The sequence below is a fragment of the Dendropsophus ebraccatus genome, chromosome 10, assembly GCF_027789765.1.
Source record: "Dendropsophus ebraccatus isolate aDenEbr1 chromosome 10, aDenEbr1.pat, whole genome shotgun sequence".
In the NCBI taxonomy this organism is placed as follows: Eukaryota; Metazoa; Chordata; class Amphibia; order Anura; family Hylidae; genus Dendropsophus; species Dendropsophus ebraccatus.
Window position 1 is genome coordinate 42,383,874 of NC_091463.1, and position 18,720 is coordinate 42,402,593.

At 44.5% G+C, this 18,720-nt stretch overlaps 1 protein-coding gene across 3 annotated transcripts in view; it reads right to left on the minus strand.

Annotated features, from left to right (window-relative positions):
- Positions 1-18,720, minus strand: part of TAF1 (TATA-box binding protein associated factor 1) — a 221,148-nt gene that overhangs the window by 127,473 nt on the left and 74,955 nt on the right. For all 3 annotated transcript variants that reach the window (XM_069943702.1, XM_069943701.1, XM_069943704.1), the window contains exons 13-15: positions 17,241-17,414; positions 16,453-16,626; positions 16,266-16,370 (exon numbers count right to left, since the gene is read on the minus strand). In XM_069943702.1, coding sequence (XP_069799803.1) covers positions 16,266-16,370; positions 16,453-16,626; positions 17,241-17,414 — 453 coding nt within the window. The remainder of the gene's footprint in view (positions 1-16,265; positions 16,371-16,452; positions 16,627-17,240; positions 17,415-18,720) is intronic.

An 18,720-nucleotide genomic window follows, 5' to 3' on the forward strand; every position in this document is an offset into this window, starting at 1 on the left:
CTCCTGGGTCACTTCTGGGGTCCCCCACATACCTTCTTCCACAATCATTGCGGGCCTCAAGTCTGCAACCTGGTAAAGGAATTTATTTCAAAGGGCGCTCTGGAGGCAGTGCCCCTACATCAAAGAGGCTATGGCGTCTATTCCCAAATATTTGCAGTTCCCACGAGTTCATGGAGGCTGGTAGTGGATCTCATGTTCCTAAAACAATTCATGACAAAGAAGCACTTCAAGATGGAGTCCATTAAGTCCGTCATAGCAGTCCTGGGGGCAGCACGGTGACTTAGCGGGTAGCACTGTAGCCTTGCAACAGTGGAGTCCTGGGTTTAAATCCCACCAAGGGCAACATCTGCAAAGAGTTTGTATGTTCTCTCAGTTTTTGAGTGGGTTTCCTCCGGGTATTCCGGTTTCCTCCCACACCCAAAAACATACAGATAGGTGAAGCGCTTCGGAATCTGTGTGCACTATACAAATAAAAACATTATTATTATGTCTATGTTAGATCTCAATGACGCTTACTTGCACATTCTGAAGAGTCATCGCAAGTATCTCAGGATTGCAGTGTCTTCAAGAGATCACACAGACCATTACCAGTTCATCTGTCTTCCCTTCGGCCTCTCTTCTGCCCTGCCTCCCCCCCCCCCCCCCCCCCCCCCCGCGTCTTTACCAAGGTGGCGGTGGTCCTGGCGGCCCATCTACAGCTTCAGGCTGGGTTCACACACTGTATACTTCAGGCAGTATTTGGTCCTCAAGTCAGGTCCTCATAGCAACCAAAACCAGGAGTGGATTGAAAACACAGAAAGGCTCTATTCACACAATGTTGAAATTGAGTGGATGGCCGTCATATAACGGTAAATAACTGCCATTATTTCAATATAACAGCCGTTGTTTTAAAATAACAGCAAAAATTTGCCATTAAATGACGGCCATCCACTCAATTACAACATTATGTGAACATAGCCTTTCTGTGTTTTCAATCCACTCCTGGTTTTGGTTGCTATACAGCCTCACAAATACAGCCTCAAATATACATAGTGTGAACCCAGCCTCAAGGCGTATACATCATTCCGTATTTAGACGATTAGCTGGTTTAAGCTCCATCTCAGAAGATTCTCTCCCAACATCTCCAGCTGACTCAGGCAACTCTAGAAGAACACGGGTTTATCATAAACACTCAGAAATCGTGTCTCTCCCCAGCCAGGATATGCAAGTTCCTGGGGTTCACGGTCAAGTCAGTCTCCATGCAGTTATTCCTGTCTTCCGAGAGGGTCGATCGCCTAGTGTCAGAGGTATCTCGCTTACTCCTAGGACCAGAGGTGACAATTCGCTCAGCAATAAGTGTACTTGGGCTCATGACGTCATCGCTGGATGCTGTTCCTTGGGCCAGGACACACCTGAGGCCCCTGCAGCACGACATTATGTCCTAGTGGACAAGAAGCCCTGGGGTCTGGGCAGGACCATAACACTGTCACATTCCACAAGGGCGGATCTGGAATGGTGGCTTTATCTGGACAAGGTCGCTGTGGGGAATTTCTCTGTCCAGTCCCCCTTGTCTGGTTTTGACCACGGATGCATCAGCAATAGGATGGAGTGCCCACCTTGATGGTCAGTGGGTTCAACAGAAGTGGTCCAGAACAGAGGCTTCATTCTCGTCCAATCGCAGGGAGCTGAGAGCGATTCGCCTAGCCCTATGTAATTTTCTTCCTCTGGTCCATTATCGCAGTGTCCTTGTGCAGTTAATCACCCCTCTGTGTTCTACATGAACAGGCAGGGTGGCACGAGGTCCCTGCAACTCATGGAGGAATCAAGTTCCCTCATGGCTTGGGCAGAAGTTCATCTCCAGGATCTCCATGCTGTGCCCATTCGGGGCTCTCTCAATCTGCAGGCCAATCTTCTAAGCAGGGAGCAGTTAAGCCTGATGGAGTGGAGTCTTCACCCAGAAGTTTTCGCACAACTAACTTCGAGGTTCGGAAAACCCACAATGGATGTTATGGTGACAAGGAAAAATCGCAAGCTCAGTTTTGCTGGATCATCGGATCAGCTGGATCATATGGACGGTCTGTCAATTTCCTGGACTCACAAATTTCTTTATGTGTTCCCTCCTTTTCTCTTGAAAATGAGAATACTAGTCAAGGTGAAGGAGGAGCGAGCATCAGTCCTACCATACTGGCCCAGGAGGGCTTGGTTTCCTCTGGCTCAAACATTGGCCAAAGGTTGCATCTGGGAGATCCCGCCAAGGGCAGACATTCTCATCCAAGCAGGTCTGTTTCATCCATACCCGGAGAAGCTGAAGCTAACAGCTTGGCTGTTGACTGGCTAGCCAACCAGTCCCAGGACTTGTAAGAGGATGTCATCCAAATCCTTGCTGCTGCCCGTAGGCCAGCTACGGTCAAAGTTTATAGCCGAGTTTTGAGAGTATTTACTGCATGGTGTAATCTGCACAACATCTCTTATCCTTCAGCGGCTAAAAATCTGGAATTCCTCAAGGAAGGTTTTAACAAGAATCTGAAGTTCAATACCCTCTGGTGTACATTTCTCAGCAATTAATTCACATTTTGCTGGTGCCTTTTCCAACCATTCACTGATAAATTCTTCAAAGCAGTAAAAAATCTTCGGCCACCGGTCAAGAACCCTGCGCCTTCGTGGGACCTGTGTAGGTGGCCATGAAGGGGTTATTACTTTGGGTAAAAACGTTGTAATCCTTAAAATGGTTTCAGCCTTGTAATGGTTTCTAGAACGAGAGGAATGCTGCCAGCACGCCGATGAGAAAAGCACCATGAACCTACATCGTAGTCATAACACGGACACAAGAATATAAACAATATATATGGTAAACATCACGTTGTGCCAGCCTGACTGCACAGTACAGGAAGCTAATGAGCATTTATGGACTGACCAATCAGAGTGTGACTGTGATTGTATGTGTCTTGTGACTTGAAACCCCACCTGTATTAAAAAGCTTATATAATTCATGTGAAACCAAATAGAGCAAGAGTGCGCACTCCTAAACTCAGCTGAGTGAGGAGGTTATACAGTCTTTTTGCCTGGTGTCACATCCTCGTCGCTAGCGATCAGCTTACTTAATTTGGACAGGGATAGTCACTTGGGAACAAGGGAGATGAAAAACAAATCTCACCTTGACAGTTGTCATAACACGGACACAAGAATATAAACAATATATGGTAAACATCATGTTGTGCCAGCCTGACTGCGCAGTAAAGGAAGCTAATGACCATTTATGGACTGACCAATCCTATGTGTCTTGTGACTTGAAACCCCACCTGTATTAAAAGATATATATTTCTTGTGAAACAAAATAAAGCGATGAGTGCGCACTCCTAAACTCAGCTGAGTGATGAGGTTACACAGTCTTTTTGCCTGGTGTCATGTCTTTGTCGCTAGTGTTCAGCTTACTTAATTTGGAACGGGATAGTCACTTGGAAACAAGGGAGATGAAAAGCAAATCTCACCTTGACAGACCTACCTGTTGTTTTGGAAGCCTTGTCTTGCCCTCCTTTCAAGCCACTATCAGAAGTTGACATCAGACAGGTTTCCTGGAAGACCCTATTCCTAGTGGCGAACACCTCAGCAAAAAGGATTGTTGAAATTCAGTCTTTCTCCTCTGAACATCCCTTTTTGAGGGTTTTGCAGGATTGTTTGGTTCTCCATATGAAGCAGTCTTTTCTCCCAAAAGTGCCTTCAGCATTTAACATCAACCAAGAAGTTTTCTTGCCACATTTCTACACTGTTCCTCAGGATGAATCACAGGCTCATCTTCATTCTTTGGACGTTAAACAGGCAGTCCTCTGTTATCTAGAGAGAGCTAAAGACTTCAGACTTTCCGACTGTTTATTCAATATGTGGGCCCCAACAAGGGAAAACACGCCTCTAAAGCATCCTTGTCTCATTGGATTAAGAGTACCATTGCTCTGTGATATACTTCTTCAGGTCTTAGTCCTCCAGAAGGAATCAGGGCCCATTCAACAAGGTCAACCGCAGCATCTTAGGCAGAGCTGGCACAACTCTCATTAGACCAAATATGTCGAGCAGCCTATTGGTCGTCCCCAGTTACCTTCATAAGTTATTACAGCCTGGATATCCTACCTAACAGGGAGGTGTCCTTTGGCAGACATGTGCTTGATATGGCTGCTACCTAATTTGCCCTCCCTCTATTTTGTATTGCTGTGAATATCCCTCTGTTGTGCCGTAGGGATGATAGGAAAGTTCAGTTTTTCTTACAGAAATCTCTTCTTTTCATGAGTTCCAAGGCAGCAAAAAAAAACTTCTCTCATTAAAATATTATTGCTGCATACATCACGCCTAGTTGTGGTTTTGTGTGTGTGTGTGTGTGTGTGTGGGGGGGGGGGGGGTGGGTTATAGCAAGGGGGCTTGTCCCAGCTGCTAATAGTTTATTAATTAACCCCTTCCCGCAAAAGGACGTGCCAGGACATCCAAATCTGCTCACCGTTTCGGCAGATGGACGTGCCGGCACGTCCCAGGGAGGACAGGGGCACAGGAGCTGCACCTGTGTCACCCCCGGCGGGGCCCGGCTGTTAGTGATAGCTGGGCACCCGCCGCAACTGCCGACATCCAGGCCAAGCACGGATCTCGGCAGTTAACTGTATAGGTGTTACGATCTGCGTGATCGCAGCACCTATAGTACTGAAGGAAGAGAGAATCCTCACTTCCTCCTCCATTGGGACTGTGCGGTGAGATCGCACAGCCCCGGTGGTTGCTATGACATCAGGAGGCTTCCCCGAAGCCTCCTGGTGTCACAGTTATGGAAGCTGGTCAGGCTCAGCCTTCAGGTAGTTTAACCCATTAAATGCTGCTGTCATATCATGACAGCGGCATGTAATGTGTTCACGTGAGTATACCCGCGGCAGCCACTGGATCGGAGGTCCTGCGGCGCCGTCCGGTCCCTCGATTGTCTCCATGGTAATCCCAGGGGCCTAATGAAGGCCCTCAGGATTACCATGGACATGCTATCATGCTGACAGGCATGGCTATGCAGATGCATAATACAATACACTGCACTACAGTAGTAGTGCAATGTATTGTATCAGTGATAAAAGATCACTTTACAGTATTACACTAGTGTACAGTAATGTACGCTAGTGTAAAAGTAAAAAAAAAAGTGCACCAAACACAACACCCCCCACCCCCAGCAATAATAAAAATGCATTATATTCCCTATACACTATAAACCATTACATAAAACAGATAACCTATGCATGTTTGGTATCGCCACGTCCGTAACAACCCAATCTATAAAACTAAATCATTAAATATAATCGCACGAAAACACGTTGTAATTAAAAGATAATAAAAAAAACAGCAACAGAATTGCAGTATTTTATTAATCTGCTTAGAAAATATGTCATAAAAGAGATCAAAAAGTCCTATATATGTAAAACTTGGTATCAATAGAAACTACACATCTTCCCACAAAAAATTAGCCCAAAACCAGCTCTGTCGCACAAAAGATAACGCTATGGATCTTGCAATGTGGCGACTCTGTTTGTTCACACTGATGGATATCTAAACATGATCAAAGCCACATTCTCTCCACCACCGGAGGTGGCTGTGAACATGGATCAATGATCAGGGACCACCCGGTGTGGTCCTGGTACAAGCATTCAGCAGTATATACTATATACCGCTGATCGCTTGCTACAAATACTGCCAGCACTTTTAATCCCCTGTGACCGTAAATCATTAGAAACCGGATAAAAAGTCAGATGTCCCAGATTACCTGTAACCACCCCGGTCTACCTGTAATCATCCCGGATTACCCGTAGCCACCCCGGATTACCCGTAGCCACGTCGGATTACCTGTAACCACACCAGTTTACCAGTAACCATCTCAGATTACCCGTAACCACCCCAGATTGCCACAGACTGCTATAACCCCCTCGATTGTCCATCACCACCCCAGATTGCCGTAACCACCCCGGATTACCTGTAAATATCTCAGATTACCTGTAACCACCCCGGATTACCTTTAACCACCCTGGATTACCTGTAACCACCTCGAATTACCTGCAACCACGTCAGTTTACCCGTAACCATCTCAGATTACCCGTAACCATCTCAGATTACCCGTAACAACCCCAGATTGCCACAGACTGCCCATAACCCCCTTGATTGTCCATCACCACCCCAGATTGCCTGTAACCACCCCAGATTGCCACAAACTGGCCGCCACCACCCCAGATTGCCCGTCACCACCCCCCAATTGCCCGTAAACACCTCCTTTTTTTAAGCAACTTTGCTATTCTAATAACCGATACTAGCCCTTCTGAGCCCTGTTGTGTGCCCATACAGTGGTTTATGCCCACATATGGGTTACAGTTGTACTCAGGAGAAGCTGTGTTACAAATTTTGGGGTGCTCTTTCTTTCCTATTCCTCATGAAATTGAGAAATTTTAAACCCTGGATTACCTGTAACCACGTCGGATTACCTGGAACCACACCAGTTTACCAGTAACCATCTCAGATTACCCGTAACCACCCCAGATTGCCAAAGACTTCTATAACCCCCTCGATTGTCCATCACCACCCCAGATTGTCCAGAACTACCCCAGATAGCCACTAAACACCCCCAGATTGCCTGTAATCACCTCGGATTACCCGTAACCACCCTGGATTACCTTCTTTGAGGGGTGCACTTTCCAAAATGGGATGACTTTTGGAGGGGCTCTATTCTGCTGACACTACAGGGGCACTGCAAACGCACCTGGCGCTCAGAAACTTTTTCAGCAAAATCTGTAATGACAATGCTAATTTGCGCTCCTTCCCATCTGAGCCCCGATGTGTGCCCATACAGTGGATTATGCCCACAAATGGGGTACCGTTCTACTAAGGAGAACCTGCTTTACAGATTTTGTGGTGCGTTTTCTCTCATGTTACTTGTGAGAACGAGATCATTTAATGTAAACTAATGTATTATTGGAAAATTTCTATTTTCCATTTTTTAAGGCCTAATGGTGAATTCTTTCCTCAAGCCCCTGTAGGGTCTTAAGTGCTCATTATACCCTAGATTAATTTTTTTTAAGGTGTGTAGTTTCCAAAATTGGGCCACTTAAGGGGGTTTCCACTATAAAAGTCCCCTAAATCCACTTAAAAAAAGAACTGGTCCCTTAAAAAAATTAGTTTTGAAAATTTGATAATTTGCTGATACATTTCTAAGCCAGTAAACACCCCCAGATAGCCAGTAAACACCCCCAGATAGCCAGTAAACACCCCCAGATTGCCCGTAACCACCCCAGATTGCCCGTAACCACCCCAGATTGCCCGTAACCACCCTAGATTGGCACAGACTGCTCGTAACCACCCCAGATTGCCTGTCGCAACCTCAGATAGCCAGTAAACACCCCGAGATTGTCCATTACCACCCCAGATAACCAGTAAACACCCACATATTGCCTGTAACTAAAATGACAATCCTTTTCTTCTGAGCTCTGCTATGTGCCCATACAGTGGTTTATGCCCACATATGGGATACCATTGTACTCAGGAGAAGTTCCGTTACAAATGTTGGGGTGCTTTTTCTCCCCTGTTCCTAGTGAAATTAAAAAATTTCAAACTAAACAAACATGTTACTGGAAAAATTATATTTATTTATTTTTTTTACGGTCTAGTTTTGAATACTTTCCTCCAAAACCTGTGGGGTCAAAATGCTCACCACACCCCAAGATGAATTCTTTGAGGGGTGCACTTTCCTATATGGGGTGACTTTTGGGGGGGGTTCTATTCTGCAGAAATTACAGGGGCACTGCAAACGCACCTTGTGCTCAGAAACTTCTTCCGAAAAATCATGCACTGAAAATGCTAATTGGCGCTCCCTTCCTTCTGAGCCCTGCTGTGTGCCCATACAGTGGTTTATGCCCACGTATGGGGTACTGTTCTACTCAGGAGAACCTGCGTTACTTATATTGGGGTGAGTTTTCTCCCCTGTTCCTTGTGAAATTGAGAAATTTCAAACTAAACAAACATATTATTAGAAAAATTCTATTTTTTCATTTTTACGGTCTAGTTTTGAATACTTTCCTTCAATACCTGTGGGGTCAAAATGGTCACTACACCCCAAGATGAATTCTTTGAGGGGTGTACTTTCCTAAATGGGATGACTTTTGGGAAGTTTTTATTCTGCTGACACTACAGGGGCGCTGCAAACACACCTGCCGCTCAAAAACTTCTTCAGAAAAATCTGCACTGAAAATGCTAATTGGCACTCCTTCCGTTCTGAGCCCTGCTGTGTGCCCATACAGTGGTTTATGCCCACGTATGGGGTACTGTTCTACTAAGGAGAACCTGCGTTACATATATTGGGATGAGTTTTCTCCCCGTTTCTCAAAATGTCACCGCACCCCAAGATGTATTCTTTGAGGGGTGTACTTTCCAAAAATAGGGTGACTTTTGGGGGTGGGGGGGGTTCTATTCTGCTGACACTACAGGGGCACTACAAACGCACCTGGCGCTCAGAAACTTCTTCAGAAAAATCTGAAATGGAAATGCTAATTGGCGCTGTGTGCCCATACAGTGGTTTACGCCCACATGTGGGGTACCGTTGTACTCAGGAGAACCTGCGTTACAAAACTTGGGGTGCATTTTCTCTCATGCTTATTATGAAAATGAGATACTTTAATCTTAACAAATATATTATTGGAAAATTTCTATTTTCCATTTTTTTCTGGCCTAATTGTGAATACTTTCATCCAGCCCCTGTAGGGTTAAAATGCTCATTATACCACTAGATTAATTCTTTAAGGTGTCTAGTTTCCAAAATGGGGTCACTTGAGGGGTATCCAGTATACAAGCCTCCTAAATCCACTTTGCTGATACATTTCTAAGCCCCGTAACACCCTAAAAAAGTGAAATGTTTACAAAATGAAGCCAGAATAAAGAGGACATATTGATAATGTGACTTACGAACTAATTTTTGTCATGTAACTTTCTTTTTTTAGAAGCAAAGAATTTCAAAGTTTGTAAAGTGCAAATTTTTCAAATTTTTCATGATATTTTGATGTTTTTCACAAAAAACACACAAGACAGTGTCCAAATTTTGGCACTAACAAAGTACCATATGTACCATATGAAAAAACAATGTCAGAATCGCTAGCATACGTTAAAGCGTCACTGAGCTATAAGTGCATAACAGGTCAGATTTTGAAAAATGAGCCTGGTCATTAAGGCTCAAATAGGCTTGAGCCCTAAGGGGTTAAAGATATCAATGGCCATTATGGTGAAAAATAGAGTAGCATTATTACTTATATAATACTATATCATGCCCTATACCTAACCATATAGTGAAACCATCTCACGTACAATCCAGATTCTTCAAGACTTTAAAGTTTACTCGGGGTACCGGATCAATATTATAGGGTATAAGGTTTTACTGTTTATTTAGACATATACTAGACTGGAAACACAATACCCCTCACCATTTTAAAACCAGTTTGAAAAAGGATTTAACAGCCTCTTGGAATTTAATTGCCCTGTTGCATGGGAGTTTATCTTCGCTACTTACTTTTGCTAAAAAAAATCTCCTCTCGACAGACACTATAATTTTTTTTTTTAATTATTCTTTTATTTTATCCTCAATCAAAATACAAAGTACAAAACAGAAAAATTTCCACAATATATAAACAACCCCCCCCCCCTCCCAAGTTCTACCCCGCCCCCACCCTGCTGAGCGAGCTGGAAAAAAAAAAAAAACACAAACAAAATAAATAAATAAATTCATTAACCCCTTAAGGACAGAGCCTGAAATGGCCTTAATGACAGAGACAAATTTTATGAATATGACCAGTGTCACTTTATTCATTAATAACTTCGGGATGCTTTTACCTATCCGGCTGATTCTGAGATTGTTTTCTCGTGACATATTGTACTTTACATTTCTGGTAAATTGGAGTCTATACTCATAACAAATCTTTATGAAAAAAACCCAAATAATGTGAAAAAATGTGAAAAAATGCATTTTTCCACCTTTGAAACTTTTTTGCGTATACAGAAAGTGGTTATACCACATAAATTATATATTAAATAGCATTAGCAACATGTCTACTTTATGTTGGCGGCATTTATTAAACTATCTTTCATTTTTTTTAGACGATAGGAAGCTTAAAACATTAGCAGCAAATTTCCAAATTTTCAGTAAAATTTCAAAATCAGATATTTTTAGGAACCTGTTCAGGTTTAAAGTGTATTTGAGGGGCCTGTATGTTAGAAAGCCCCACAAAGCACCCCATTTCAGAAACTGCACCCCCCAAACTCTGCAAAAGCATATCCAGAAAGTGTTTTAACCCTTTAGGGGAGTCACAGAAATAAAAGCTAAGTGTGTAAGGAATTTGAAAATTTTAATTTTCTGTGCAGAGATTTTATTGTAATCCAATATTTTTCATAATTATAAACCTATTACCAGAGAAATGCAACCCAATAATTATTGTCCAGTTTCTGCAGTTTATAGAAATACCCCATATGTGACCCTATTGCGCTATTTGACACAACCACAAGCCTCAGATATAAAAGAGCGCCTAGTGAATTTCAACGCCTCCGTTATATTTGGTCATTTTTGACTGTACCACTTCAGGTTGGCAGAGGCTCTGGGGTGCCAAAACCTAAAAAACACCCCTAAAGGGACACCATTTAGAAAACTACACCCCTCAAGGAATGTAACAAGGGGTGCGGTGAGCATCTGGACCCCACAGGTGCTTCACAGATTTTCCGAACAATATGGCGTGAAAAAAGAAAAATTTATTTTTTACACTAAAACGTTGTTCTAGCCTTCAATTTTTCATTTTCTTAAAGGGATAAGAGGCAAAAAAAGACAAAAAATGTGTAGCGCAGTTTCTCCCGAGTACGGAAATACCCCACATGTGGCGATATAGTGCCAAGGGGGCGCAGGACGAGCCTCCAAAGGGAAGGAGCGCCAATTGGCTTTTGGAAGCTGAATTTCACTGAAAAGGATTTCAAGGGCCATGTCGCATTTACAGAGCCCTCGTGCTGCCAAGACACTGGAAACCCCCCACAAGTGACTCCATTCTGGAAACTACACCCCTCAAGGAATCTAACAAGGGGTTCAGTGAGCATATGGACCCCACTGGTGACGGGCACAAATGTGGAACAATGTGACGTGAAAGGGAAAAATTCATTTTTTCACTTTCATGGCACAAATGTGCCCGTCATCAAGGGGTCCATATCCTCACTGCACCCCTTGTTAGATTCCCTGAGGGGTGCAGTTTCCAGAATGGGGTCACTTGTGGGGGGTTTCCAGTGTTTTGGCAGCACGAGGGCTCTGTAAATGCGACATGGCGTTCATCATCCATTCTAGCCAAATCCAACCTCCAAAATCCAAATGGCGCTCCTTCCCTTCGGAGGCTTGCCCTGCCCCCACATGGCGCTTTATGTCCACATGTGGGGTATTTACGGACTCGGGGGAAATTGCTCTACACATTTTGTTTTTTTTTTCCTCTTTTAACCCCTTGTGAAAATGATAAATTCAAGGCTAAACCAACATTATAGTGTAAAAAATGTAATATTTCATTTTCACGCCACATTGTTCCACATTTGTGTCCGTCACCAGTGGGGTCCATATGCTCACTACACCCCTTGTTACATTCCTTGAGGGGTGCAGTTTCCATAATGGGGTCACTTGTGGGGGGTTTCAACTGTCTTGGCAACACAGGGGCCTTTTGAATGCAACATGGCCCCTCGAAATCCATTCCATCCAAATCCAGCCTTCAAAAACCAAATGGCGCTCCTTCCCTTCGGAGGCTTACCCTGCACCCGCATGGCGCTTTATGTCCACATGTGGGGTATTTCCGTACTCAGGGGAAATTGCTCTACACATTAAATGTTTTTTTTTTATCTTTTAACCCCTTGTGAAAATGAAAAAATCATGACAAGATTAATGATTTAGAGTAAAAATTTTACAAAAATTACACTAAATGTTGGTCTAGCCTTGATTTTTTTCCATTTCCACAAGGGGTTAAAAAAGAAAATGAACACAAAACGTGTAGGGTAGTGTCCCCTGAGTACGAAAATACCCCACATGTGGACATAATGTGCCATATGGGCACAGGGCAAGTCACCAAAGGGACAGAGCGCCATTTAGAGGCTGGAATGGAGGATGGAGGCCATGTCGCAATTACAAAGCTCCTGTGCTGCCAGGACAGTAGAAACCCCCGACAAGTGACCCCATTCTGGAAACTACACCCCATAAGGAATCTAACAAGGGGTGCAGTGAGCATATGGACCCCACTGGTGACGGGCACTTAAGTAGAACATGTGCCGAGAAAATAAAAAATACAATTTTTTTCATTTTCACGTCCCAAATGTGGCCGTCACCAGGGGGCCATATCCCCGCTGCCCCACTTGTTAGATTCCTTATCGGGTGTAGTTTCCAGAATGGGGTCACTTGTGGGGGGTTTCTACTGCCCTGGCCGCACAGAGGCTTTGTAATTGCATCATGGCATCCTCTAATGGGAATGGCGGCCATACCTACTTAGCTGGGGAAAAGGGACAATTCTAATTTATTTGGGGGTATTAGGCCAATTATTAGTTTATAAGGTTGAAAATGACAGGTGTCCATCAAATTCAACCTGTGTTGATCCAGAGGAAGGCAAAAAACCCCTCGTGAGGCAGACGACAGTAGCCTCATCACAGGGAAAAATTCCTTCCCGACTCCATAATGGCGATCAGAATAATCCCTGGATCAACGTGACCCCTGAAATAGGAATAAGGGACAGAATTTAGATAATGTAGAACCCCAATGACGTGTGGTGCGCCTTGAAGCGATCCAGTATGCAGAGGCCGGGGGGGGATCAGGACAGGTGTCACACTGGAAAATGGTGTCCTTCCTGATCCCCCTGTTACACCACACTCTACACTTCTTCTGTGGTCTCCCGTTCTCCAGTGTGGGGGACGTCACCTGGAAAATGTTGTCCTGGTGCGATACGGGGTCCCACATATCCAGAAGCGCTGGGTCCGCTCCATGGCTGCTAAATATTAGGGCGCTATTACTACTTCTGATATTTTCGGATCGTGCCGCAAGCTACAGGGCAGCGAGGGACCGGAAGAGGGGGTGGCGGCATAAATGTTATCCCCGTACAGGTGGTGACCTTTATCCAGCAGTGGGAAGATCAGTTCCCGGACGATCTTCCCACTAACTCCGAGGATGGGGGGGGGGGAGGGGGCATCTGGGGCTGGATTCGGGTGTCCCTTCCTACATACACTCTAAGGGTACGTGCACACTGCGGAATGGCGAAGGATAACCCTTCGTGCATTCCACAGCTGGCACCCACCGGCGGAGTGATGCAGGCACACGTCTCCACACGTGTCATAGACTCCATTCTATGCACGGGCGGATTCCGCTCTCCGTCCAACGTGTTCATTCTTTGGATGGACGACGGATTCCGCCCGTGCATAGAATGGAGTCTATGACACGGGCGGAGACATGCGCCTCCATCAGTCCGCCGGCGGGTGCCAGCTGCGGAATGCACAAAGGGTTATCCTTCGCCATTCCGCAGTGTGCACGTACCCTAAATCTGTAAGTGTACCCTGAGGTACTATCACAGAGTTTGTAGAATTTCACACCATACCGTGATCTCTTATTGGGACGGTACTGGCGGAAAAGACGTGTCTGGGGGGCAGCGTACGCTACGCTACCCCCAGACACGTCACTGGATGATGAGGATGAATGGAGGAAAGAAGGATCCCCCCATTCATCCTCACTGGCTGTTTCGGTGTCGGAGGCAATAACGTATCCCTCTGACGCCGAAAACACCCTGGGGGCCATCTTTATACTGGGAATTGGTATATGGGGTATGTAGTGGTGTAGTGTCAAACTTTATTCAATGTAGTGTGGTGTAATGTAGTGTTTCTTACGTGTTTTTTTACAGTAAGTATAAAAAAAAAAACCTACGCCAACAAAGGAGTTGCTGATAAATGCCGCACTTATGTGCGGCACTTATTAGCAGACTGTGGCAGTAGAATATAGAAAAAAAACACCCTACGCCAAAAAGGAGGAGTTGCTGATTAGCAGCGCACTTTCGTGCGATGCTGATCAACACTCAGCGGCGATAGGGTGCGGAAAATAGAAAAAAAAAAAATTTGAAAAAAAATTTTTTTTTCTACATTCTGAACATCCCTGTAGCTGCTGATAAGTGTATTACACATATCAGCCGCTAGAGGGCAGCAGAGCGCAAAATACGGAAAAAGCTGACGCTGGAGCCGAAACTAGCCGAGAGAAGCCGAACGTGACGTCACGGAAGAAGCCGAAGACCCGAACGAAGACGAGGACGCCGCGAACCCGGAAGACGCCGATCGGGACAGGTGAGTAATGTACAAATACCTGCTCTGGACCCCTCGGCTACCTAGCTGAGGGGTCCAGGGCAGGTATTTACTATTTTGTGGGACCCTGATCGCCGTGCCACCGGCCCGATCGCCGTGAACGGCCGGCCGGCCGTTCACGGCGATCGGGCCGGTGGCACGGCGATCACCATTACTTTTTACAGTAATGGCGGTCGGTGCCGTCCTCGGACAGCACCGACCGCCATTTTTTTCCGGGTCATCGGGTCGCCGATGACCCGGAAAGGTTCCGATCGCCGCTATAGGCTGATCAATTCAGATCAGCCAATAGCGGCGATCGTAAGCACGGGGGGTGTTAACCACCCCCCGTGCCGTGAAGCTAAGATGGCCTGCTATGATTTATAGCAGGCCATCTTCCCCGACCGCTGTGTGTGAACACACAGCGATCGGGGAAACATCGGGCGTACCTATACGCCCGTTTGCGTTAAAGCCCACCCTGCGGGGGCGTATAGGTACGCCCGATGTCGTTAAGGGGTTAAGGAAAGGATACACCTCCTCCATTTCCCATTAACTCTTCCATTTTTTCCAGAATTGGTTATGTCGCGCAAGCCCTTTTTTAGTTCCCTTAGCTGCAATCCCTTCATACGTTTTCACTTTATTCACTGTCCCCCTCCATTCCTCCAAGGATTGGGGGGTTCACATCCAACCACCTTCTTACTATTACCACAATCGCACAATTTAGAATTTTATTTAACAGGGAATTAGCTTCTCCATCTTCTATTAACCCACCCAATGATCTCTAAGGTCCATCCCCATCTCTTGCCTCACATATTCAAGTACTTCTCCCCAAAAACCACGTATTTCCACACATTCCCATATGAGGTGAACCTGATCTACTCCTATTTCTTGGCATTTCCGACACGCAATGTTCTCTCTTTTCTTCCAACGCAGCATCATCTTTGGCGTATAGTATAACCAATAGAATGACAGACACTATAATTAGCTGGAAAATCGTCTGAGAAACCTTTGGATTACCCTTTCAACGCTCTAAGCATCTCCCTCTACGGAATATTCCTGACTTTAGCCCAGGCTGTGTAAGCAAGTTATTACATTTCTGGAAAAGGAAAGGTTTCCATGTACTACGGGACTTTTGGCACCCTATTGAACGGGATCTATCAGCTTTTTGCGAGAAATATGACCTTCCACATCCTCAAATCCCAACCTTCAAATAAAGACATTTGTCTCTTCTAGGTTAGTGGATATTTCTAGGGAGCACAATTATAATGAACTTGATTTCTTAATGGACTGACCTCCAGGTCGATCCATTGGTATCTAATATACCGTACTTCGGAAACAGTTTATACATTCCTGTGTCCTAAGAAAGGGCAGGGGATGGACTAAACTGATAGACATCCCTGATTGGGAGAAACACATCTTACTGGGCTATCGGGACTTAGGGCCCTTTTACACCAACAGATTATCTGACAGTTTTTTTAAGCCAAAGCCAGGCTGGGTGTGAAAAGAGGAGAAATCTCAGTCTTACCTTTATTACCTGTTCTCCGTTTATAGTCTGTTCCTGGCTTTGGCTCAAAAAATCTGTTGGTGTAGTAGGGCCCTTACTAAGAAATCATATAAGACAGTGGACTGTAAGAGATAGGGTGAAGCTATAAGAAAACATTTATAGGTGTCAGGAAGAAACCACAAGTAGAAGGGTTTTAAAGCACGTAAGAGAACTTAACTCTTTATTGTCTTGGACAAGTTTCTAAAGTTACTAAGGTATAATTGTTGTATGGTATGTTCGCATAGTAGGTTTGTTTTACAACACCACATATTTGTATGTGCAAGAATCTGCACAGTACCATACCTGTTTTGTTCTATTGCTTGTTTGTGATAGTTACCTTTTTATGTTATTTTCTGTGTAACATGACTTGGTGTCATTGGTGTACACATACCTGTAAAAGCTGACCTGGGTGCAGGGAGCCAAGGAATGGTGAGGTGTGACAATATACGGTCTCTCCATACTTGCAGTCTGGTGCACCAGGATCCTTCCCTGGTTTCTAGTAAGAGATTAAACCATCAAAAAACAATGCTCCTGTGCAGCCTTAGTAATACAGTACTTTTATTGTACAGAATTCTTACCCTCTTGTAATAGTTCTTGATTTTAGTTGCCATGCCAACTTGCATCATTAGCGGTGGGTTTTCTTCACTGTATTCAGCCAAAATGAGGTCTCCATCTTTACCTGTAAGATCTTGTGAAGTACGCATAAAAAACATTTCTCCTCCACCGGATGCCTGCCGTTCTTGCTCTCTCATCTAATGTAAAGACAGAAGAAACGAATATATTAAATTGGATACATAAACAAACATACAAGAAAGTGGAATTAATAACACAAACAAAACTAACACACTGGCACAACATGACAGGGCATAATTCACATGGACTGTGACAAAAATAAATAAATAAATAAATAAATAAATAAAGGTCTTGACACTTTTTCTAAGCCTTTAGAGCCAGTTTACACAGATTAAAACTGGCGGAATTCCATGGCATCCCACCAGCCTCTGTGTCATACAGACAGCCTATGGTAGATATCACGGAGCGAGCGGAGAGGCGCAGAGAGAGAAGGCGTGCGAGCCTTCCCATAGAATGCCTGTATGACACAGAGGCTGGTGGGATTCCGCGGCGGAGAGCTCCACCACGGAACTTCTCCAGTTTTACTTAGTGTGAACTGGACCCTACTTTAACAATTAAATCCATGACTTGCCAATTAAGTCTGACAAGCTAATGGTCAGATTATCTATATGAATGATCTAACATAAAATTGATTGGTTATGCTCCAGTGAGCACAGATTTTATACTTATTATCACCAGAATCTGAAGGTCAGAATGTAAAGTAAATACTATTTAAGACATTATAATAAATCACCTTTGCTTTCTTCTTGATGGTTTTAAGAAGAGGCTGCACGGAGTGTGCTCCTGGTTGGGACAGGGTCCCAAATGAATATTTCTTCAATGGTGGGCGGTGGAATTGTCGTAGTTTCATGAGGCCCATGTGCGTAGGAAAGAAAGGTTGTCTAAGCTCTACTGCCGGAATAGAGTGCTGACAGAAGAGAGAGAATGAACATGATCAATGAATGGGATTTTCCAACATCGCCCAATAAAAAACATTACAACTAAAAGACAATTTGGAGAGTACAAATCTATATAATCCAAATACAAAACAAATAATGACCAGTGCTGCTACCAATGTACACACACAGGACAGCTAACCATAAGGGTGCCATCACACGTAACGGATCCGCAGCGGATCCCTGCCCTGTACACTCTATGGGCAGACAAACTTGCAGTGGGATGGATATACCGCTGTGAGTAGGTCAACAGCTCACCCCGTTAACACCGGAGTGTATACTTCATCTTCACCACACTCCGGCTTGCTTCGGTGTTCACGGCATCTTAACATCCCGCTCAGCCAATCAGAGCGCTGCCCCACCGCAGCGCTCTGATTGGCTGAGCGGGACGTGCCGGGAACCCCTGAAGCAAGTTGGAGCGTAGAGAAAATGATGTATATGCTCCGGCGGCGGGGGGTTAACAGGGCGGGCTGTTGACCTACTCACAGCGGGATATCCATCCCGCTGCGAGTTTGTCTGCCCATAGAGTGTGCAGGGCAGGGATCCGCAGCAGATCAGTTAGGTGTGAAGGCACCCTAAAGGGGAACTCCAGGTAGAGGTAAAAAAAAATTAAAATCTGCTCCAGAAGAATATAGCATTGCTAAACTGTCTAACCCAGTTCTGAAATTACCAAAAACCATTTGTTTTGGGGATCTTTATTCTGTATTGTGTGGATGTACTTCCTTGAGCAGTTGTGCATAGTACTACAGGTTCCAGAATGCATTGCTTTCCCTCAGCTGTTCATCCTTGTCTCCACCCTGCACATTCCCCGCTCAAATCTGTTCACACAATGTTTCATTGTGTTACTGAATTAATCGGAGTACTTTATCATTTCATTGTAGTCCCACCAACACAGTGCGCTATATTCTCTACCTGTAACACCACACAGTACACTGTTACTACATGTAACGCCGATATTGGAATAAAGTAAAGAACTTTATTTTTTTAAAAAATTCTTTTTATCTCCAAGCCCATATTATGATCAAGCATCTTTTATCTTTGAGGTTGAGCCCCACAATAAGGACTTTATCCGATATTATCTTACATGGGGTATACTGTTTATGCCTCGTTTTTTGTCTACGTAGGATTGGCAGTGCTGGCTCTAATCCTTTGTGCTGTTTAGCATCATTTAATTGTGTTACTGCATCATTTATGTGAAGACGCTGCAGTACTGCAATGAAACCCCAACATGTGTTAACATAGCCCTAATTTTCCTGCAGACTTCTGCACAATCATTGA